This window comes from Meriones unguiculatus, chromosome X, assembly GCF_030254825.1.
Source record: "Meriones unguiculatus strain TT.TT164.6M chromosome X, Bangor_MerUng_6.1, whole genome shotgun sequence".
NCBI classification, from domain to species: Eukaryota; Metazoa; Chordata; class Mammalia; order Rodentia; family Muridae; genus Meriones; species Meriones unguiculatus.
This window is the reverse complement of record NC_083369.1, coordinates 91218577-91242467: the sequence shown is the minus strand read 5'-3', so window position 1 is coordinate 91242467 and position 23891 is coordinate 91218577. Positions and strand designations below refer to the sequence as shown.

Below are 23891 nucleotides of genomic sequence, written 5' to 3'. Positions count from 1 at the left end.
AAACAGTTTTATTGTATTAAGGAATTATAAAACATACATAAAAACATGCATCACTTAAGAAATAGAGTGCTGAATAGGCTCTGTATTGTAGTACCATCTAGTACCATCAAAACTCACAGAACAAATATATTATTTCCATTCAGGAAGGATTTTGTGGAATAATCACATGAGTAATACCTTGCAGATCAATTCAAAATTTGAAATGGGTACTAGTTACCTAGTTTGCAACTTATTATGTTGAGGAAAAACAAACAAACAAAAATATGGACAGTATGAAAGTCCTATTGGCACCAGGCCAATTCCTATGTTTCTAGTGTTATTTTAATTATGACTGGCCACTCTGACATCTTTTTTCTAGGCATTCTAAAACAGATTTCTTCAGGATTCTCTACTCATCTCTTTTCTTTGCCTGAGCAAGTTTTATGTGACCCTAAGTATATATTATGTATACAAATATAATATTTTAATATCAAAATTCTTCATTTTCTACAATTAAACCAGTATATTTCTATAACAATAGAAAACTTTGGCTTGATAGGCTTGGGTCAGACAGTAGAAGAGGAGGATTTCCCCTGTCAGTGGATTGGGGGTGAAGGACATAGGGGAGGAAGGAGGGAGGGTGGGACCAGGAGGAGATGAGGGAGGGATAAAAAAAATAAACAAATTGTAAATAATAATAATAATATAGGAAAAAAGAAAAATTTGTGTCTGTAGTACAAAGAATGTGCATAAAACCATAGAGTGGTTTCAAATCTGAGTCCATATGTTTCATGCATTGTGCACTGTTGTTATGTCACATGATGCATATACACTACTAAGTATGCTTTTTATATTCTCTGAAACAAGGTTGTGGTAAAGATTTGTGTTGCAGCACAGACTAGGATTGTAAGAAAAACCTAGGCTTAGTTACACATTTAACTTTCATTTAGTTTTGGTTCATTGCATATTCAGAAGCTTTTTATTGTTGCCGGATTTTGTGTTCTTCCTACAAATTACATTTTAGGACACCATGTGTGATCTAAATTAGGGCTTAGAATTCTATGGTCTGTTGAACAATTCTGGCTTGATACTTGAAGTTTTCCCATTTAATCTATTATGATGTTATAAACATTCATGGGTGATTTTTTTTTGGAGATAAACATTTAACATTCTCAAAATACACCACGTAGAGGTATTGTTAAATCTTGAGAATATTGTGTTTAACATTTGGAGCTATTCCCATAGTGTTTGTCAAAATGATTGCATGATTTCATATTTCTTCTATCAGTGAATTAGAAGTCTAATTTGTTTATATGCCTTTCTATACTTGATAATGTTCTTTTTCATTATAATCATTTTAGTGGGTAAAAAATGACATGCTAATATAGTTTTAATTATGATTTTCCCATTAACTGATGATGAAAGCTATCTTTTACTGTTTTATTTTTCATTCATATTTTTAAAGGAAATATTTACTTATATCCACAGCAAGGTGAGTGATGGCTTACTAGAAATATTACTATTTGAATCTCTCAAATTTATGTGTTATGTTCTTTGAATAGGAGAATTAAAATGTCAGTTACAACTAAGATTGAAAACCATTTGCTCTTAAAATGCATAAATTGTCAGGTCTCATTAGGCCTCGTTGCATTGTCTTCCTCTGTGGCCTAGCAAGGCTACCCCCCTTCAGGAGGAGGTGGTCAAAGAGCCAGCCACTGAGTTCATGTCAGAGATACTCCCAGTTCTTCTTACTAGGGAACCCACTTGGACACTGAGACCTGATAAGCTAAGGTCAGAGGGAAGGGGAAGGGGAGGAGGACCTCCCATATCAGTGGACTTGGAGGGAGGAATGGGAGGATATGAGGGAGTGAGTGTGAGAATAGAAGAGAATGAAGGAGGGGGCTACCGCTGGGGTACAACGTGAATAAACTATAATTAATATAAAATTAATTTAAAAATGGGTAAATTAGTCATTGTTGTCTGAGTGGTCCCAATACAATCACAAGAATGCTTAGTAGAGTAAGAAGAAACATCAGTGTTAAAGTGATATGAAAATTGTCTTTCAGTGGCTTCATAAATGGAAATGAGGGCTGTAAGTCAACGAGTATGATGGTTTCCAGCATCTATCATAAAAAGAATAAAATGAAACTCAGGTTCTCTAAGATCTTTCAGAATACAAGCATGGATCAAATGATACAGATTTCAGTTCTTCAGAATTTAAGGGAGACCTACACAAGTATAAAATAAGAAATTGGAGGATAACCCATGATTTTTTAAAAATTATTTGAAATAGCAAAATAGGAAATTATTATACTATCCCTTTCCCATTCTTGTATTTATTTCATGTATATTTTTAAGCTTTTATTATTTATAAATTTTATAAATGTGTAAAATGCATCTTGATTATTTTCTATCTCTGCTTCCCTCTAACATGCTCTGCCTTCTTTCCCCTTTGTATAGTCAAATTCTTATTTATCTATTTCTGTCTATGTGACTGTATCTCCCTTTGAGTCCAGTTTGTGCTTTCCACTTGTGCAGGGGAGTGTGACTGTCTACTAGGGCACAAGCAAACAGCTAGTGGTCAGTCCCCAAAAGAAAAGTGACTTTCCCTCTCTCAGAAGCAAGCTATCACTTGACAATAGCTCCTCAGGTAGGGGAGCATATCTCTATATCATTCTGGGATTTTTTAAATAGGTTTAGTTTTGTTCAGGTATTGTGCTGAATTCATGTTTGCAATACTATGTCAGGTCCAGAGGACAGCACTCCACAGTACTCTTCCAGAATCTCTGGCTCTGACATTCTTTCTGCACCCTCCTCTGTGATGTTTTCTAAGCCTTGCACAGAGTTCAAGGTGTCCATATAGATGTCTCATCTGTGGATGACATTCACAGTCGCTTACTCTCAGTACCTTGAGCATTTCATCTCTGCATTAACTGTTAATATACTTCAAGAAGAAGTACCAGACTGTTTCTCCAACCAAGGACCATGTATGGATATAACCTAGAACCCTTGCTCGGATGTAGCTCATGGTAGCTCAATATCCAAGTGAGTTTCCCTAGTAAGGGGAACAGGAACTATTTCTTAAATGAACTCAATGACTAGCTCCTTTACCTTCCCCACCCCCGCCGCGAGGGAGGAACAGCCTTGCTAGGCCACAGAGGACATGGCAGCGAGTCCTGAAGATACCTGATAAGCTAGGGTCAGATGGAAGGGGAGGAGGACCTCCCCTAGCAGTGGTCTTGGAAAGGGACAGGGTGGAGATGAGGGAGGGAGAGTGGGATTGGGAGGGAATGAGGGAGGAGGCTACAGCTGAGATACAAAGTAAATAACCTGCGATTAATATAAAAAATAAAGATTAATAAAAAAAGAAGTACCAGGCATGAGTGCTAGAATGTTTTTCTTTCTTGTTGAAATGCAAATTCTTCATATGTTCTAGATACAAATTTCAGTCAGATAAATAAATTAGAAATAGCTTTCCTATTTGGTGGATCTTCTTTTTCTTTTTAAAAATTTATTTATTACACTTTATTCACTTTGTATCCTGGCTGTGGCCCCCTCTCTTGTCTCCTCCCAATTCCATCATCTCTCCCTCTTCTTCTCCTGTGTCTCTTCCCCAATCCAGTGTTAGGGGAAAACCTCCTCCCCTTGCATCTCACCCTAGTATATCAGGACTCATCAGGACTGGCTGCATTGTCTTCGCCTCTGGTCTGGTAAGGCTGCTGCTCCCTCAGGGGGAGGTGATCAAAGAGCTAACCACTGAGTTCTTGTCAGAGACAGTCCCTGTTTCCATTACTAGGGATCCTACTTAGATACTTAGCTGCCATGTGCTACATCTGAGCAGGGTTCTAGGTTATATTCATGAACGGTCCTTGTTTGCAGTATCAGTCTCAGAAAAGACCCCTGTGCCCAGATGTTTTGGTTGTGTTGTTCTCCTTGTGGAGCTCCTGTCCCCTCCAAGTCTTTCATCTTCCCCCCTTTTTTTATTCCCAGCAGTCTGACCAAAGTTTAGCTAAGAGTCTCAGCATTTGCTTTGATACCTTGCTGGGTAGAGTATTTCAGAGGCCTCTATGGTAGGTTCCTGTCCTGTTCCCTGTTTTCTCCATCTTCCAATGTCCATCTGGTATGTCTTTCTGAGTGAGGATTGATCATCTTATGCAGGGTCCTCCTCCTTGCTTAGATTCTTAAGTGTACAGATTTTAGTATATTTATCCTATATTATAGGTCTAAAATCCACTTATAAGTGAGTATATACCATATGTGTCTTTCTACTTCTGGGATACCTCACTCAGGCTGATCTTTTCTAGATCCTATCATTTGCTTGCAAGTTTCTGATTTCATTGTTTTTAATTGCTGAGTAGTATTCCATGGTGTAAATGCACCACAATTTCTGAATCAGTTTCTCTGTTGAGGGACATCTGGGTTGTTTCCAGATTCTGGCTATTACGAAAAAAGCTGCTTTGAACATGTTTGAGCTAATTTCCTTGTTGTATACTTGAGCATATTTTGGATATATGCCTAGGAGTGGTATAGCTGGATCCTGAGGTAGCATTGTTCACAATTTTCTGACAAAGCACCAGACTGGACTGATTTACAAAGTTATTATAAAAGTTTACATTCCCACCAGCAATGGAAGAGGATTACCCTTTCTCCAAATACTCTCCAGCATGTGTTGTCACTTGAGGTTTTGATCTTGATCGTTCTGGTTGGTGTAAGGCATAATCTCAGGGTTATTTTGATTTGCACTTCCCTGATGACTGAGTACGTTGAGAATTTTCTTTAAGTGTTTCTCTGCCAATCTATATTCCTCTGTTGAGAATTCTTTATTTAGATCTCTTCCTCATTTATTTAATTGGATTACTTGCTTTGTTGGTGCTTAACTTCATGTGTTCTTTGTAAATTCTGGATATTAGGCATGTGTCATATATAGGGTTGGTGAAGACCTTTTTCCAGACTGTAGGCAGTTGTTTTCTTCTGAAAACTGTGTCCTTTGATTTACAGAATAATTTAAGTTTCCTGGGGTCTTATTCATTGATTGTTGATCTTAGAGCCTGTGCTTTTGGTGTTCTGTTCAGGAAGTTGTCTCCTGTGCCAATGAGGTCAAGGCTCTCCCTAATTTTTTCTTCTAACAATTTTAGTGTGTCTGGTTTTATATTGAAGTCTTTGATTAACTTGGACGTGATTTTGTACAGGGCTTTAAATATGGATTTATCTAAAATTTTTATACACTTAGGCTTCCAGTTAGACCAGCACCGTTCTTTTTGAAGATGCTATCTTTTTTTTATTTTATGGTTTTGTCTTATTTGTCAAAAAAATCTAGTATCCAAAGTTGTGTGGTTTTATTTCTAGGTCTTTGATTCAATTTCATTGATTCATTAGTCAGTTTCTATGCCAGTTCCATGCTGTTTTTATTATTGTTGCTCTGTAGCTTGAGATCAGGGATTGGCATACCTCCAGAAGATGTTATTTTACAGGATTGTTTTAGCAATTCTGTTTTTCTTTTTTTCCGTATGAAATTGAGAAATATTTTTTCAAGTGTTATAAAAAACTGTGTTAGTATTTTGATGGGTAGTGCAGTGAATCTGTAGATTGCTTTTGTTAGGGTAGCCATTTTCACTATGTTAATCCTACTGATCCATGAGCATGAGAGATCTTCCCAGCTTCTGATACCTTCTTTAGTTTCTTTCTTCAGAGACTTGAAGTTTTGTTTTTTTTTTTTTTTTTAAACAGGTCTTTCAATTGCTTGGTTAGACACAAGCAAAGGTACTTTTTGTTATTTTAGCTATCTTGGATGGTTTTGTTTTCCTAATTTCTTTCTCAGCCATTTTGTCTTTTTGTATACAGGAAGGCTACTGATTTTTTGAGTTAATTTTGTTTCCTTCCAGTTTGCTGAAGGTGTTAATCAGCTGTAGGGGTTCCCTGGTGGAAATTTTGCCATCACTCATGTATATTATCATATTAACTTCAAGTCTTGATACCTTACCTTCTTCCTTTCCAATTTGTATCCCCTTGATCTCCTTTAGTTGTTTAATGGCTCTAGCTAGGAATTCAAGTACTATGTTGAAGAGATAGGGAGAGAAAGGGTAGCCTTGCCTTGTCCCTGATTTCAGTGGGATTGATTTAAGTTTCTCTTCGTTTAGTTTGATGTTGACTATAGGCTTGTTGTATATTGCTTTTACAATTTTAAGGCATGTGCCTTGTATTCCTGATCTCTCCAAGACTTGAAATGAGTGTTAGATTTTGTCAAATGATTTTTTGGCATATAAGGAGATGATCATGTGGATTTTCTCCTTCAGTTTGTCTATATGGTGGATTACATTGTTCAATTTCCAAATACTGAACTACCCCTGCATGCCTGGGATGAAGCCTACTTGGTCACAGTGGATGATATCTTTGATGTGTTCTTGTATTCGGTTTGCAAGTATTTTCTTGAGTATTTTTGCATCAATGTTCATAAGAAAGATAGCTCTGAAGTTCTGTTTTTTTTTTGTTTGTTTGTTTTTGTTGTTGTTGTTGGAACTTAGCGTGATTTATGTATCAAGGTGAATGTGGCCTCATAGAATGAGTTTGGTAATGTTCCTTCTGTTTCTATTTTGTGGAATAGCTAGAAGAGTATTGGAGTTAGGTCTTCTTTGAAGGTCTGGTAGAATTCTGGGTTGAAACCATCTGGCCTGGGATTTTATTGATGATTGCTTCTATTTGCTTGAAATATATAGGGCTATTTAATCTATTTGATTTAATTTTGGTAAATAGAATCTTTCAAGAAAATTGTTCATTTCATTTAGATTTTCAGTTTTTCTGGCGTATAAGTTTTTGTAGTATGACCTAATGATTCTTTGGATTTCCTCATTGTCTGTCATTATGTCCCCCTTTTCGTTTCTGATTTTGTTAATTTGGATAGTATCCTTCTGCCTCTTGTTAGTTTGGCTAAGAGTTTTTTTCTAGCTTGTTGATTTTCTCAAAGAACTAGCTCTTGGTTTCATTGACACTTTGAATAGTTTTATCTGTTTCTATTTATTTATTTATTTATTTATTTATTTATTTGTTGTTTGTTTGTTTATTGTTTATTGCAATTTATTCACTTTGTATCCCGGCTCTATCTCCCTCCATCTCCTCTGTTTCCCACCAACTTTCTCTTCTGACCCTATGGCCCTATGTTTCTATTTATTTTATTCTGTTTTATTTATTTCAACTCTGAGTTTGATTATTTCCAGCTATCTACTTCCCTTGGGTGGGTGGGTGTGTGTTTGTGTATTTTTTTTTTAATTTTTCTAGTTCTTTCAGGTGTGCTATTAAGGTGTTTGTATGAGATATCTCAAACTTCTTCTGAAGGCACTTAGTGCTATGAAATTTCCTGTTAGTACTACTTTCACTGTGTCCCATAAGTTTGACTACGTTGTGCCTACATGTTCATTGAATTTTCGGGAGTCTCTCTCTCTTTTTTTTTTAATTTCTTCCTTGACCCAGTTGTCATTGACTAGAGTTGTTTAAATTCCATATGTGTGTACGCTTATTTATGTTCTTGATTAGGTCTAGTTTTAAACCATGGTAGTCTGAGAGGATACAAGGGATTATTTCAATATTCTTGTATCTATAAGGCTTGCTTTGTGCCTGACTATGTGGTCAGTTTTGGATAATCTTCCATGAGGTGCTGAGAAGAATTGAGTTTGGCTGAAAAATTAGGTCCATTTGATGACTATGTAAGTGTCATTATTTCCCTATTTAGCTTCTCTCTAGATGATCTGTCCATTGTTTAGTATGCAGTGTTGAAGTCTCCCACTATTTAAGTGTTGGAATTGATGTGTAATTTAAGCTTTCACAGTGTTTCATTTATGAATGCAGGTGCTCCTGTATTTGGAGTATAGATGTTCAAGACTGTGGTGTCCTCCTCGTGGATTTTACCTTTGATGAATGAAGTGTCCCTCCTCATCTCTTTTGATTAATTTTGGTTGAAAGTTTATTTTTAATTATATTTTTACTTTTTTATTAATTACAGTTTATTTCTTTTGTATCCCAGCTGTAACCCCTTCCCTATTTCCTCTCAGTCCTACCCTTCTTTCCTCATCTTCTCCCATGCTTCTCTCCAAGTCCACTTATAGGGGAGGTCCTCCTCCCCTTCCATCTGACCCTAGCCTATCAGGTCTCATCAGGACTGGCTGCATTGTCCTCCTCTGTGGCCTAGCTTGACTACTTTCTACTCAGGGGGAAGTGACCAAAGACCCAGCCACTGAGTTCATGTCAGAGACAACCCCTGTTCCCCTTACTAGGATGCTCACTTGGATACTGAGCTGCCATATGCTACATCTGCCCAAGGTTCTAGGTTATATCCATGAATGGTCCTTGGTTGGAATATCAGTCTCACAAAAGACCCCTGTGCCCAGAAGTTTTGGTTCTGTTGCTGTCCTTGTGGAGCTCCTGTCTTCTCCAGATCGTACTATCTCCCCTTTCTGTCATAAGATTTCCTGCACTCTGCCCAATGTTTGTTTAAGAGTCTCAGCATTTGCTTTAATACACTGCTGAGTAGAGTCTTTCAGAGGCCCTCTGTGGTAGGTTCCTGTCCTGTTTCTTGTTTTCTCCTTCTTCCAATGTCCATCTGTTTTTCTTTCTGAGTGAGGATTGATCATCTTACCCAGGGTCCTCCTTTTGCTTAGCTTCTTTAGGTGTACAGATTTTACCATATTTATTCTATATTATATGCCTAATATCCACTTATAAGTGAGTATGTACCATATGTATCTTTTTGCTTCTGGGATAGATATCTCACTCAGGATGATCTTTTCTATATTTCACCATTTGCCTGCAAATTTCATGATTTCCTTGTTCTTTTTTTGTTTTTTGTTTTTTTTTATATATTTTTTATTTTTTTCCATCAATTACACTTTATTCATTCCCCCCATAAGCTCCTCCCTCCTCCCCTCCCAATCCCACCCTCCCTCCTCCCTCTGCTTGCATGCCACTCCCCAAGTCCACTAATAGGGGAGGTTCTCCTCTCCTTTCTGATCTTAGTCTGTCAGTTCACATCAAAAGTGGCTGCATTGTCCTCTACTATGGCCTGGTAAGGCTGCTCCCCCCCAGAGGGAGGTGATCAAAGAGCAGGCCAATCAGATTATGTCAGAGGCAGTCCCTCTTCCCATTACTATGTAACCCAATTGGACTCTGAACTGCCCTGGGCTACATCTGTGCAGGGGTTCTGGGTTATCTCTATGAATAGTCCTTGGTTGGAGTATGAGTCTCTGGGAAGTTCCCTGTGTTCAAATTTTCTTGTTCTGTTGCTCTCCTTGTGGAGACCCTGTCCTCTCCAGCTCTTACTATTTCCCAGTTCTTACCTAAAATTCCATTCACTCTGCCCAACAGTTGCCCATCAGGCTCAGCATCTGCTTTGATAGTCTGAAGGGCAGAGGCTTTCAGAGGCCCTCTGTGGTAGGTTCCTAGGTTGTTTCCTGTTTTCTTCTTCTTCTGATGTCCATCCTCTTTGCCTTTCCGGATGGGGATTGGACATTTTAGTTAGGGTCCTCTCTCTTGCTTAGTTTCTTTAGATGCGCAGGTTTTAGTGGGTTTGTCCTATGTTGCATGTCTATATGAGTATATACCATGTGTGTCTTTTTGCTTCTGGGACAACTCACTCAGGATGATCCTTTCCAGATCCCAACATTTACCTGCAAATTTCATGATTTCCTTATTTTTCATTGCTGAGTAATATTCCATTGTGTAGATGTACCACACTTTCTGCATCCATTCTTCAGTTGAGGGGCATCTGGGTTGTTTCCAGCTTCTGGCTATTACAAATAAAGCTGCTACAAACATGGTTGAGCAAATGTCCTTTTTGTGTACTTGAGCCTCTTTTGGATATATGCCCAGTAGTGGTATGGCTAGATCTTGAGGAAGCGCTATTCCTAGTTGTCTGAGAAAGCGCCAGATTGATTTCTAAAGTGGTTGTACAAGTTTACATTCCCACCAGCAGTGCAGAAGGGTTCCCCTTTCTCCACAACCTCTCCAGCATGTGTTGTCACTTGAGTTTTTGATCTTGGTCATTCTCATAGGTGTAAGGTGAAATCTCAGGGTTGTTTTGATTTGCATTTCCCTAATGGCTAGTGAGGTTGAGCATTTCTTTAAGTGCTTCTCTGCCATTCGGTATTCCTCTACATAGAATTCTATGTTTAGCTCTGTTCCCCATTTTTTAAGTGGATTACTTGGTTTGCTGCTTTTCAGCTTCTTTAGTTCTTTATATATACTGGATATGAGTCCTTTGTCAGATAAAGGGTTGGTGAAGATTCTTTCCCAGTCTGTAGGTGGTCGCTTTGTTTTGATGACGGTGTCCTTTGCTTTGCAGAAGCTTTTCAGTTTCATGAGGTCCCATTTATTGACTGTTGCTCTTAGAGCCTGTGCTGTTGGTGTTCTGTTCAGGAAGTTTTCCCCTGTACCAATGAGTTCTAGGGTATTTCCCACTTTTTTTTCAAGCCGATTTAATGTGTCTGGTTTTATGTTGAGGTCTTTGATCCACTTGGACTTCAGTTTTGTGCAGGGTGACAAGTATGGATCTATTTTCATTTTTCTACATGTAGACATCCAGTTAGACCAGCACCATTTGTTGAAGATGCTATCTTTTTTTCCATTGTATGGTTTTGGCATCTTTGTCAAAGATCAGGTGTCCATAAGTGTGTGGGTTTATTTCTGGGTCCTCTGTTCGGTTCCATTGATCCACCAATCTGTTTCTATGCCAGTACCATGCAGTTTTTAAAACTGTTGCTTTATAGTACAACTTAAGATCAGGGATGGAGATACCTCCGGAAGATCTTTTATTGTAGAGGATTGTTTTAGCAATTCTGGGTTTCCTGTTATTCCAGGAGAATTTTTCTTTCCAGGTCTGTAAAGAATTGTGTTGGTAATTTGATGGGAATTGCATTGAATCTGTAGATTGCTTTTGGTAAGATGGCCATTTTTACCATGGTAATCTTGCCAAGCCATGAGCATGGGAGATCTTTCCATCTTCTCATATCTTCTTCTAATTCTTTCTTCAGAGATTTGAAATTTTTTTCATACAAGTCTTTGACTTCCTTGGTTAGGGTTACTCCGAGGTACCTTATGTCATTTGTGGCTATTGTGAAGGGTGTTGTTTCCCTAATTTCTTTCTCGGCCCTTTTGTCTTTTGTATACAGGAGGGCTACTGATTTTTTTAAGTTAATTTTGTATCCGGCCACTTTGCTGAAGGTGTTCATCAGCTGTAGGAGTTCCCTGGTAGAGTTTTGGGGGTCACTCACGTATACTATCATATCATCTGCAAATAGTGATAATTTGACTTCTTCCTTTCCAATTTGTATCCCCTTGATCTCCTTCAACTGTCTTATTGCTCTAGCAAGGACTTCCAGCACTATGTTGAAGAGATATGGAGAGAGTGGGCAGCCTTGTCTTGTCCCTGATTTCAGTGGGATTGCTTTAAGTTTCTCTCCATTCAGTTGGATGTTGGCTATAGGCTTGCTCTATATAGCCTTTACTATGTTTAGATATGTGCCGTGTATCCCTGATCTCTCCAATACTTTGAACATGAATGGATGTTGGATTTTGTCAAAGGCTTTTTCAGCATCTAGGGAGATTATCATGTGGTTTTTTTCTTTCAGTTTGTTAATATGGTGGATCACATTGATGGATTTCCGTATATTGAACCACCCCTGCATACCTGGGATGAAGCCTACTTGGTCATAGTGGATAATATCTTTGATGTGTTCTTGGATTCGGTTTGCAAGTATTTTATTAAGTATTTTTGCATCAATGTTCATAAGGGAGATTGGCCGGAAATTCTCTTTCTTTGTTGAGTCTTTGTGAGCTTTAGGTACCAATGTGACTGTGGCTTCATAGAATGAATTTGGTAATATTCCTTCTGTTTCTATTTTGTGGAATAATTTGAAGAGAATTGGTGTTAGCTCTTTTTTGAAAGTCTGGTAGAATTCTGCGCTGAAGCCATCTGATCCTGGGCTTTTTTTTGAATGGGAGACTTTTGGTGACCGCTTCTATTTCTTTGGCGGATATAGGACTATTTAGTTGATTTACCTGGTCCTGATTCAGCTTTGGTAATTCAAATCGATCAAGAAAATTGTCCATTTCATTTAGATTTTCAAATTTTGTGGCATATAGACTTTTGAAGTAAGTCCTAATGATTGTTTGGATTTCCTCAGTGTCTGTAGTTATATCCCCCTTTTCATCTGATTTTGTTGATTTGGGTGGTGTCTCTCTGCATTTTAGTTAGCCTGGCTAAGGGTTTGTCGATCTTGTTGATTTTCTAAAAGAACCAGCTCTTGGTTTCATTGATTCTTTGAATTGTTTTATTTGTTTCCAATTGATTGATTTCAGCCCTGAGTTTGATTATTTCCAGCCGTCTACTCCTTCTTGGTGTGTCTGCTTCTTCTTTTTCTAGGGTTTTTAAGTGAGTCATTAAGGTGCTTGAATGAGCCGTCTAGAATTTCTTCTTGAAGGCACTTAGTGCTATGAACTTTCCTCTTAGCACTGCTTTCATTGTGTCCCACAAGTTCGGGTATGTTGTGTCTTCATTTTCATTGATTTCTAGAAAGACTTTAATTTCTTTCTTTATTTCTTCCCTGACCCAGCTGTCATTTAGTAACAAGTTGTTCAGTTTCCATGTGTGTGTAGGCTTTTTGCTATTTCTGTTATTGTTGAGGTCCAGCTTTATTCCATGGTGATCAGACAAGATACATGGGATTATTTCAATCTTCTTGTATCTGTTGAGGCTTGCTTTGTGACCCACTATGTGGTCTATTTTGGAGAAGGTTCCATGAGGTGCTGAGAAGAAGGTAAATTCTTTTGTGTTTGGGTGTAAAGTTCTGTAAATATCTGTTAGGTCCATTTGATTCATGACCTCTGTCAGAGACATTGTTTCTTTGTTTAATTTCTGTTTAGTTGACCTGTCCTTTGTTGAGAGTGGGGTGTTGAAGTCTCCCACTATTAATGTGTAGGGATCTATATGTGCTTTAAATTTTATCAATGTTTCTTTCACAAATGCGGGTGCCCTTGTATTTGGGGCATAGATGTTCAGGATTGTGATGTCTTCCTGGTGGAATTTTCCCTTGATGAGTATGAAGTGTCCTTCCCCATCTCTTTTGATTAATTTTGGTTGAAAGTCTATTTTATCAGATATTAAAATGGCTACTCCTGCTTGCTTCTTGGGTCCGTTTGCTTGGAAAGTCGTCTTCCAACCCTTTACCCTCAGGTAATGTCTATCTTTGTGTCTTAGGTGTGTTTCTTGTATGCAACAGATTGCTGGGTTTTGTTTTTACGTATCCATTCTGTTACTCTGTGTCTTTTTATTGGAGAGTTGAGTCCATTGATGTTGAGAGAGATTAATGACCAGTGGCTGTTAGATATCTTGATTTTGATGTTGGCTGTGGTCATCATGTTGTGTGCTTGTTTGCTTTTTGTTTTACTGAAGTGAGGTTATTTATTTCCTGTGTTTTCTTGAATGTAGCTAGCTTTCTTGGGTTGTATTTTCCCTTCCAGTGTCTTCTGTAATGCTGGATTTGTTTGTAGGTATTGTTGAAATTTGTTTTTGTCATTGAATATCTTGTTTTCTCCATCTATGAGGATTGAGAGTTTTGCGGGGTATAGTAGCCTGGGCTGACATCTGTGTTCTCTTAGGGTCTGCATGATATCCGTCCAGGCCCTTCTGGCTTTCATAGTCTCTGTTCAAAAGTCAGGTGTGATTCTAATGGGTTTGCCATTATATGTTACTTGGCCTTTTTCCCTTGCAGCTTTTAGTATTTTTTCTTTGTTCTGTATACTTACTGTTTTGATTATTATGTGGCGGGAGGATTTTCTTTTCTGGTCAAATTTGTTGGGTGTTCTGTAGGCCTCATGTATTCTAATTGGCCTCTCCTTTAGCTTGGGGAAATTTTCTTCAATGATTTTGTTGAAAATATTTTCTGGGCCTTGGAGAAGGGAGTCTTCTTTTTCCTCTATACCTATTATTCTTAGGTTTTGTCTTTTCATATTGTCTTGCATTTCTTGGACGGTCTGTGTCAGGAATTTTTCGGATTTAACATTTTCTTTGACAGATACATCGATTTCTTCCATTGTATCTTCTACACCTGAGATTCTTTCTTCCATCTCTTGAAGTCTGTTGGTTATCCTTACCTCTGTAGTTCCTGTTTTCTTCCCTAGATTCTTCCTTTCCATTATTTCTTCCATTTGTGTTTTCTTTAATTTTTCCAATTCTATCCTCAGGTCTTGAGTTGTTTTGTTTACTTCCTTCACCTGTCTGATTGTACTTTCCTGTTTTTCTTTTAGTTCCTTCAACTCTGTTTCTATCATTTCATTCAGTGTTTTAAGCATTTCCTTTCTAAAGGCCATAAACTGTTTGGCTGCAGCTTCCTCTATTTCTTTAGGGATGGCAATATTCTGTTTGAGTTTATCTTCCTCTATGTCTTTACGAATCTTATTTGTTTCCTCTGTTATCATCTTCATGAGCGTACTTGTTAGGTCATCTTCTTGGATTTCAGTTATGGTGGGGTTTCCAGGGCTACTTGCCCCTGGGTAACTGGGTTCTGGAGATGCCATATTGCTCTGTCTCTTGTTGCTTGAGCTTTTACGGTGGCCTCTACCCATTGTGTTATCTTAGGTGTTTGGGGTTATTTTCTGGTGGTTCCTGGGGATCCTGTGGTGGAGAGAATCCCCTTTGCAGAAAGCTGATTTTTCCTGAAGGATGTCTTCTCAGGTTTTTGGGTATAGTCCCTGGATGGCTGGTGTTTTTTCAGGAGTTGCTCACCTCAGGGATATAGATCTGAGTGGTAACTGCGGTCTTTGTTAGTTGAGAGGGTTCTCCTCTCACCCAGGGAAGTCCTGAGGGCAGCTGCCCTGTTTCTGGGTTTCTTGTTGCAAATTTAATGATCAGCTGCTGTGCCCCAGTTGGACATCAGGCGCGCCTCAACTGTTTGTGCCTGTGTCTGGAGCACAGCTGAGTGCTGGCGCCTCGGCCCCACTAGACTGCTAGACTTTTTCTAGAGAAGGATTGGGTGATTTAGTTCAGTACAGTTTCCTTCCTTCCCCGTGGATTCTCTGGAGACACAGACTCCCAGTGTCTTTTTTTGCCCTGGTGCACACTGCTCAGTGTCTGCCAGCTGGCTGGCCGCAGAAACTGCCTGTGCTTGGAGCACAGCTGTGTGATGGCGGCTCAGTCTCTGCCAGCTGTCTGGTGCGCAGAAACTGCCTGTGTCTGCCTTTGCGGCTTTTGGGAGCCTGAGTGCCTCCCTAAGCTGGGTAATTTTCCGGGGACCTTTTCAGGTTGGGGGTGAGCTGAGTGCTCTGAGATCAGACCTGCCGTTTCTATCTCCGGAACCTGGGTCCCCGGCTCTGGCTCCGGGCTGGCTCCTGGGGTGCCCGTGGAACCCGCCCGAGTCTTTTCCAGGGGATGTCTGGGTGACCTAAGGCTGGTCCCAGTCGTTTCCTGTACCCTGGGGTTATCTCTCCATTGAAAATTCCAGTCTCTGATAGTGTGGTGCCCACGGTTCAGTCTGGGACCGTGACCAGAGACACTGGCTTGTGGCTCTGGGCTGGGGCTGGGGCTGGCGGCTGGCAGCCAAGCATCTGGCAGAACCGGGATCTCTTCCGCGGTTTAGTCGGGTGAGTTAAAAGCTGATTGAATCCCCCACCGTGGGGTATCCTCTCACCTGGGAAACACAATGACTGTGTTTTATGGCTGAGAGTTCTGATTGCTGGTCACTGTGCTGATCCTGCTGTGCTGCTGCTCAGAATGAGAGTCCTCCTGGCGCCACCATCTTGCCCCTCCCTCAAATAATCGATTTCCTTGTTCTTAATTGATGCAAGCATAATCCAAGAACACAGAAAAAATATCATCTACCATGACCAAGTAGGCTTCATCCCAGTCATGCAGGGGTGGTTTATTATACAGAAATCCATCGATGTAATTCACCATTTAAACAAACTGAAGGAGAAAAATCACATGATCATATTCTTAGATCCTGAAAAAGCATTTGACAAAATCCAAACACCCATTCATGTATAAACTTTTGGAAATATCAGGGTTCAGGGCACATACCTTGTGGCTGCCTGCAGCCACACTTGGACACTGCCTGAGAGAGGGCTGGGAGATAGAGAGAACAAGGCAACATGAAGAAGGACACCAAGTCATTGATCAAGGTGTGGATTTATTGAAGAGAGAGCCAACTATATAAAAGCAGGAGAAAACAAGGAACTTTCTTTATTGTAACATCATATGCGTCAGCTGGCAGCTTCTCCGAGGATTCACTCAAGGTTGCATAGAACCAGCTATCTGGCTCCAGGATAGCTCAAGGTTGCACGGGACCAGCTATCTAGTTCCCAGGGTAGAGCGAAGCCTGCTTAATCTTGTTCCCAGGAACAGCACAGAGCTCATCTATCTTGTTCCCAAGAATAGAGCTCCCTAATGCAAAGCTTGCCAAGGTCAGTCTTTCAGAGGCTGACTGCCAAAGTCAGAAGGCAAAATTTTATTTACCAGAGACCACTACTCAAGCTCAGCACTAAATATGCACTCCATTTTGGCTAATACGAATCCACTCTGGCTGCCACATACCTAAACATAGGAAAGGCAATACACAGCAAGCATATTGCCAACATCAAACTAAACGTAGAGAAACTTAAATCAATCCCACTGAAATCAGGGACAAGGCAAGGCTGTCACCTCTCTCCATATCTCCTCTACATTAGTCCTTCAATTCCTGGCTAAAGCAATAAGACAACTTAAGGAGATCAAGGGAATACACATTGGAAAAGAAGAAGTCAAAGTATCACTATTTGCTGACAATATGATAGTATACTTGAGTGTCCCAAAAAATTCAAACAAAAAGCCCCTTCATTTGATAAACACCTTCACCAAAGTGGGAAGATACAAAATTAACTAAAAAAAAAAAAAAAATAGAAACCCTTCTGTATATCAAAGACAGAAGGGCCAAGAAAGTCTATTTTATTATATATTATGATGGCTATTCCAGCTTGTTTTCTGTGTCTGTTTGCTTGAAAATGTTTTTTTCCAGCCATTTCCTATGAAGTTGAGTTTATCTTTGTTGCAATTGTGTGTTTCTTCTTTGCAGTAGGATGTTTGTATTTGAATTTGTTTCTGTCCATGATGGAATCTATTTTTGTTCGTATCCTCTTTATGTTCCTCTACATGTGCCTCTCTTTATTTGGATGTATTTGCTTGTATTTGTTTGAGAGCTTTGTTTATTTCTTCTTTATGTGCCTCTAATAACTGGATAAGCATAGATTTGAGGTCATTTTCTTGTGTTTTGGATGAATTAAAATATCCATTGATTTTTGGGTTTGTTGGTGAAGCCATGATGTCCTGATTTTTTTTGGACTTGTTATAAAACAGGCCTATAGATATCTGCTTATCTGTAGCCTTCACTGTTTCTGGAGCCTGAACTGCAGACTGGATCCATCTGTCTCTGGAATCTAGAGTATTCTTCAGGAAGACAAGAGAGGTCCACAGGATTGAGGATGTATTCTAGTGTTTCCGAAGTAGCTAAGAAAAGAAGGTTCAGGTGTGTGTGTGTGCCAGCATGGGTATATGTATGGAACTGTGTCTTGAAGGACCTGTTGCAAGGGCATATAAATGCTGGGAAGGGTTGAGTGTAAGGGCAGGTAGGGCTGCTGGTGCTTTTCTTGGGCTCGGTGCTCCTGTGTGGATGCCCTGATTATCTCAGTGGCCCACAAGCTTGTTGCGGTATTGTGCTCCAGGCACTTAGATCTGTCTGGTCTGCACCATCTCGGCTCCAGGAATTGTTTACCTGGACTCCACTGGGAGGAGACCCACCAAACAAAGACTTCCATGTTGAGTATGCTGTCCCAGGGATCCCTATGTTGCCCACTTTGAGGGTGTGGGTGGGAGGGATCCAGTGTCTGGCTGTTAGTGTAGAGGGACCCCTGATCTTGGTCTCTGTATGTAGTCACTCAAAGTTGCACTCACTTGCAGGCATATGTGGAAAGCACCAGGAGGGGAAGGGGGCTCTTGGTTCTCACTCTCATATTTGGGCATGCAGAGGCAAGTGAAGGAGATCCTTCAGTGGTGTCTGCTCTTTGGCCACTAGAGCAGGGAGGCCAGTACTTAGGACAGCAGCCTAAGACACTCTCACTGGGGCAAGGGAAAGTTCAGGGGGTCAAAAGTTAGTCACTCTCAGACCTTGGAGTTGTCCACAGGTGGCCTGGATCAATCTGTCCTAGCTCACAGGCTGCCCTTTCTAGCCAGGAAAGCCTCAAAGTTGATGTTATGGCTTCAGCTGCCCCTCCACTCACCAGTTTCAGAGTTTTGGATCTACTGCCCCTCAGATATGGTGGACACTGTTTGCCACCATTTTGGAGCCCCCAATTATTGGTAAGTTTAACCAAGTGTTTTATGTGACTAAAAGATATAGAGGTTTCATGTGACTGTGTTTATAATGAGAAATTGCTGTCTTCAGCCGATCATGTTTACAGAAACAAATACTTAGAACAGAGGTTAGAACATTCTCCTTTTGCAGGAGATTTGTAGGCAGCTGCTTCTTACCAGGGAACTTTCAGTAAATCTTCTGTACGAGTGTTTCTGGTTTTGTTTTTTCTTTTTATACCTGTTTGAGTTTAAGTTCCTCTTTCTATATCAAAGCTTTGAAACCACCATATAAATATCTTAGTAATTTAGTTTTTTTTCTTTTTTAATTTAATTTTATTTTTATTAATTACAGTCTATTCACTTTGTATCCCAGTTTTATCTCCCTCCTCAACCCCTTCCCGATGCCACCCACTCTCCCTCTTCTCCTCCCATGCTCTTCCCCCAGACCACCAATAAGGGAGGTCCTCCATCCCTTCCATCTGACCCCAGTCTATTAGGTCTCATTAGGCCTGGCTTCATTGTCTTTCTCTGTGGACTGGTAAGGCTGATCCCCCCTCAGGTGGAGGTGATCAAAGAGCCAACAACTGAGTTTATTTTTTAATAACTTCTTTAAACTCTAAATGACAAGGGACTTCAAGTTCTTGTGTTATTCATGTTTCTCTCTCTCCCAATCTCTTTCTCTTCCTGTCTTTCCCTCAGAGGATTGTTACTCCAGAAGGTACTCTAAATCACACCATATAAAGTATGCTTATAAGTTTTTCTACAATTTTTCAGGCAGACCCTATAGTATGATCTTTGGAAATGAGCTTTCAGAAGTTGTTCAATCCCAAACCTCTCTCTTCTTTGGATATTAGTGCTAATTGTTGTCATAGTTACCATAATTAAGTTTAGGAGAATGGCAAGAAAAATGCCATCTAGACTTTCAGACATTCAGCAAGATTCCTGACATAGTGAATTTTTGTAAACCTTAGAAAATTTATAAATAACTAGTAAAAATTGATTTTGGTATATTTTGTCATTTATTTTATGGAAAATTGGATTTGGAAAATTTTCATGTATTTTTTTAAATACTCTTGTGTTATGGTCCCATTTTTCTCAAAGTTTCAGTAATGAGTATCGTATGGCTTATTGTTGATATTTCCTAAGATTGTGTGTAAATCCCCATGGTAAAATCATGTTGCCTGAGATTAAGATAACCTATATTTTAATTTTTAAATTTTTTTTCTAACAATAGAATATTAATTAATTTTTCTTTTTCTTTTAGAATGTGATATGTTCATTTGTTCCACATCAAATTGGTTTATTTAAAGTGAAGCAACTGATCGAGATTATCGGACCAGTAGCAGATGAAAACTTACAGTCTTTGTCAATGAGACCTTTTCATTATATACATTTAGAATTCAACAGCACTTGCAAAGCTTACACTAAAAAAGTTGGAATGAAATTTAATCCTGGTATGTCATTGTATTAGTTTTAAACAGCTCTGATGTGATTATTGTTGTTAATATAAGAGTATAATGTATCAAACAGGGCCAAAACAGGGCTTTCTACCTTTTTTAAGTTATCAAAGTGACCTAGAATGCCTGTTCAAATACATATTATGGGCCAACATTCTAGTATTATTAATTAGGTCTCTGTCTATACCAAAGAGTTACTATTCTATCATATTTACAGTAGAATTTTTTTTTTTAAATTTCCAGGCATCTTATACAGATGCTAAAATATTTTCATGGTTGCTATGCTATTTTTTTCCTATTTTTTCCTGAAGTTCAGTGTAAACTAGTTTTAACTACATCCAGTTTTTCTTGCTGCTGCAGTTTTATGTAGTCATATATAACATTTTATTAATTGAATCACAGGAACTTGATGATATACAGATGTCTTTAACTTAAAAGGAAAAAAAAAACCTTTCACTTTTATACAGGTCAAGTCAACTTAAATCTTCAATTTACCATGGTTATAATTCTATTTATAGCTCATTAACATTTAAGTGTAATTTTGTTAAGTTGGTTTTATATAGGCACATGTATTATAATAAGTCATTTGCATTTTCACAATGGGTTTGAGAAGTCAACTGTTGATGAAATCAACTGTCTCCAACAGTGTTCTCTTGGTCTATTGCCATGACCACAGCAACTCATATATAAGCAAGCATTTAAGTGGTTTGCTTAAAGTTTTAACTATTTAGTCCATTATTATTATTATTATTATTATTTTATTATTGAAAGCATGGCTGCATGCAGGCAGATATGGTGCTGGAGAAGGAGCTGAAAATTCTACATGTGGATTGGCAAACAGCAGGAAGAGAGACACTAGGCCTAACTGGAGCATTTGAAACCCCTAAGCCCATCCTGAGTAATACAAAAAGGCTACACCTACTCCAACAAAGTCATGCCTCCTAATCTCTGTCAAATAGTGTTGCACCCTAATAACCATGCATTCAAATCTATGAACCTATGAGAGCTATTCTTAGTCAAACCACCACATACATTATCTAGTGTATTAAATAATATCTACTTAGTTTTGGAAATGTACAATACAAAGTACTAAACACTGATGTAATATTTCATTTTCTTAAAGGTTTATCTCCATTGATTAGTGATCCCACGAGACAATTTGTGATCAGAGATTCAGAGAAAAAGGAAGATCTTCCACCTGTAGCAGCAATGCTACGGTCAGCCATGACGAACCTTCATAATCATCACCTAAATGATGAATCAGTGAAGGATGCACTTATTGCCTTTCCTAATGATAGAGCTGCAAGTATCAGGTCTGGGGATCACCATGAACATTTCAGGTAACATTTAATATAAATAAATTTATGTTAAAAGCCATAGTATCCAGGATAATATGTAGAGATCTGCAAGATTCTGGTGTTAAAGAAAGAAAGAAACTGCTGTTGGCAGTAATCAGAATGAAATTATATTCTTCTTTTTGTATGTGGAGTAAAATGGATGTTAAGCAAGGTAGTATTTGCCTTATCTAACTCTTTATACCTTTTATTGTTCATTTGTTAAGAAATACATGGCACACGTAATAACTTTTAAAGTATATTATGAATACCAACAGATAAATGATAGAAATGATTACTTATCAGAATTAGACTCCAGAATAATAGTTATGTTTATTCAGTGTGATTGTGAGTTTGAATTTATCTGAATAAAACAAATTAAATTGTAGGAAACCAATTAATATTCATCATCATCCTGTTATGCTATGTCATAGGCACATGTCCAGTAACTCTTCCCCATTTGACCTAAAGCTTTTCTATTTAAGTTGATAAAGAGTGTTTAAATTCAATTTTAATCCATTATAACCTCAAAGAAGTTACTAATTTACCAATGGTAAGTTAAAAATGATCAATACATGATTTTCTGACCTCCAACCTAGAAAATATTTTAGTGTATTCAAGAGTAAAAGAGGGCTACATTCTGCCAACTTTTATGTTAATAGTAGACTACTTAAACTTAATAGTCCTGTACTTTTTCTACTCATATGTTTACATTAGGGGGATCATAAAAATCACTAAAACTTTAAAATTATTTTTACTATTTGTTCAATTTACATCATGGTTACAGCCCCCTCCTTTCTATCTTCCCAGTCCCACCCTCCTACTTTCTTCCCTCTTTTCTCCCTACCCTTCTCATCAGAAAAGGGGACCTCTTCCATATCAACACACCCTGGCACTTACAGTTACATCAGAGCTAAAGGCATCCTCTTCCACTGAGGCTAGAAAAGGCAGCCAGCTAGGGGTAGGCAATCTACAAATGGGGAACAGAGTTTATGTCAGAGACAGCCTCCACTCTACTTGCTAGGGGACCCACATGAAGGCCAAACTGCCCATCAGCTACATATGTGTAGGGGGCCTTGGTACAATTCACACATGGTAATTGGTTGGTGCTTCAGTCTCTGTAAGCCCATGAGCCTAGGTTAGTTGACTATGTTGGTCTTCTTGTGAAATTCTTGTCCCCTCTGGGTCCTTGTATCCTTTCAGCAACAATTCTACAAGAATCCCTGAGCTCCATCTAATGTTTGACTTTCCAACTTTACCATTTGATTCTTCAGCCCACATTTTTACTCTCTACAAAGGAAGAGTTCTATAATATTTACTTACTTTCTTAATATATTAATTTTATAAATTTCACTCACATCTCTCTATTTTCTGTTTGTATTTGACTAGTACAATGTAAACAAAACTATAAAAACTACTCTGACATTTAAAATATATATTATGAAAATTTAGTTGTATGTTTTCTTCTGGCTCATAACATCCTTCCAATACCCTGAATATATGACTTTTGGAAAATTTTAGAATCTTAAACCCATGTGCTTATACAGAGTTATAAAGGTTTAGTTAATTTTTCAAAAATTTGATTATAAATCTCTTTCAATTAGGTCAAAAATTAACTGAATTTAAAATAAACTTAGAAATTAATAATTATTTAATTGGTATATATATTTCTCTCCTTGAAAAGTTGAGTCCCAGTAGAGAACTTTAGCTATAAAGAGAACTGTCTTTGTATAACTAAACATTTCTCTTTCATTCATATCACTCTGTAAAACTTTTACCACATTTAAACTTGTCATCATGTAACACTGAAGAATCATGGGAAACATGGAGATTCTTAAATTAATTTATGATTAATTTCACCTATATACATATATGAATTCATTATTGAGAAAATACTTCAATGTTTGATAAAATTTGTGGGTGATAGAGACAGATGAAGGTCAGAAGCTATGAGTAATTGTCCTCTAGTTTTATGGAAATTTATTATTCTTAAAAAGGAAGAATATGATGCTAGTTGAATGAATATGTCATATAAATTAATAAAGTTCTCTTATGAATTTTTTCTCTGTATAAACTTAATATTGATGGATATTTCATGAGCTCTAAAGTTTAAGGAACTCATTGTTAGAACAACAATAAAAAAATGTCTCCTCCAGTGGTTCCTGAAAAGTGGCCTAGAGGAAAGTACCCTTTGGAATTATATTTTTTAGAAGAGAGAGCCTGCTGATCACTAGCAGGAAGGATCTGGACTAGGAATGGGAAACTTTTAGAAGAGACAGACACTTTTTTATTTAATTATTTTTTTCACTTTTTTATTGTATTTTATTAATTACACTTTGTTCATTTTGTATCCCCCCATAAGCCCTTCCCTCCTCCCCTCCCTATTCCTCCCTCCTTCCCCTTTCTGCATGCATGCCACTCCCCAAGTCCACTGATAGGGGAGGTTCTCCTCTCCTTTCTGATCTTAGTCTATCAGTTCACATCAAAAGTGGCTGCATTGTCCTCTACTGTGGCCTGGTAAGGCTGCTCCCCCGTCAGGGGGAGGTGATCAAAGGGCAGGCCAATCAGATTATGTCAGAGGCAGTCCCTCTTCCCATTACTATGTAACCCACTTGGACACTGAACTGCCATGGGCTACATCTTTGCAGGGGTTCTAGGTTATGTCCATGAATAGTCCTTGGTTGGAGTATGAGTCTCTGGGAAATTCCCTGTGTTCAAATTTTCTTGTTCTGTTGCTCTCCTTGTGGAGACCCTGTCCTC

The 23891-nt window shown here is 38.4% G+C and overlaps 1 protein-coding gene across 1 annotated transcript in view; it reads left to right on the top strand.

Annotated features, from left to right (window-relative positions):
- Nucleotides 1–23891, top strand: part of Cfap47 (cilia and flagella associated protein 47) — a 446261-nt gene that overhangs the window by 16545 nt on the left and 405825 nt on the right. Inside the window, exons 9-10 of the mRNA XM_060374666.1 lie at nt 19605–19794; nt 20921–21137. Of these exons, the coding sequence (XP_060230649.1) occupies nt 19605–19794; nt 20921–21137 (407 nt within the window). The remainder of the gene's footprint in view (nt 1–19604; nt 19795–20920; nt 21138–23891) is intronic.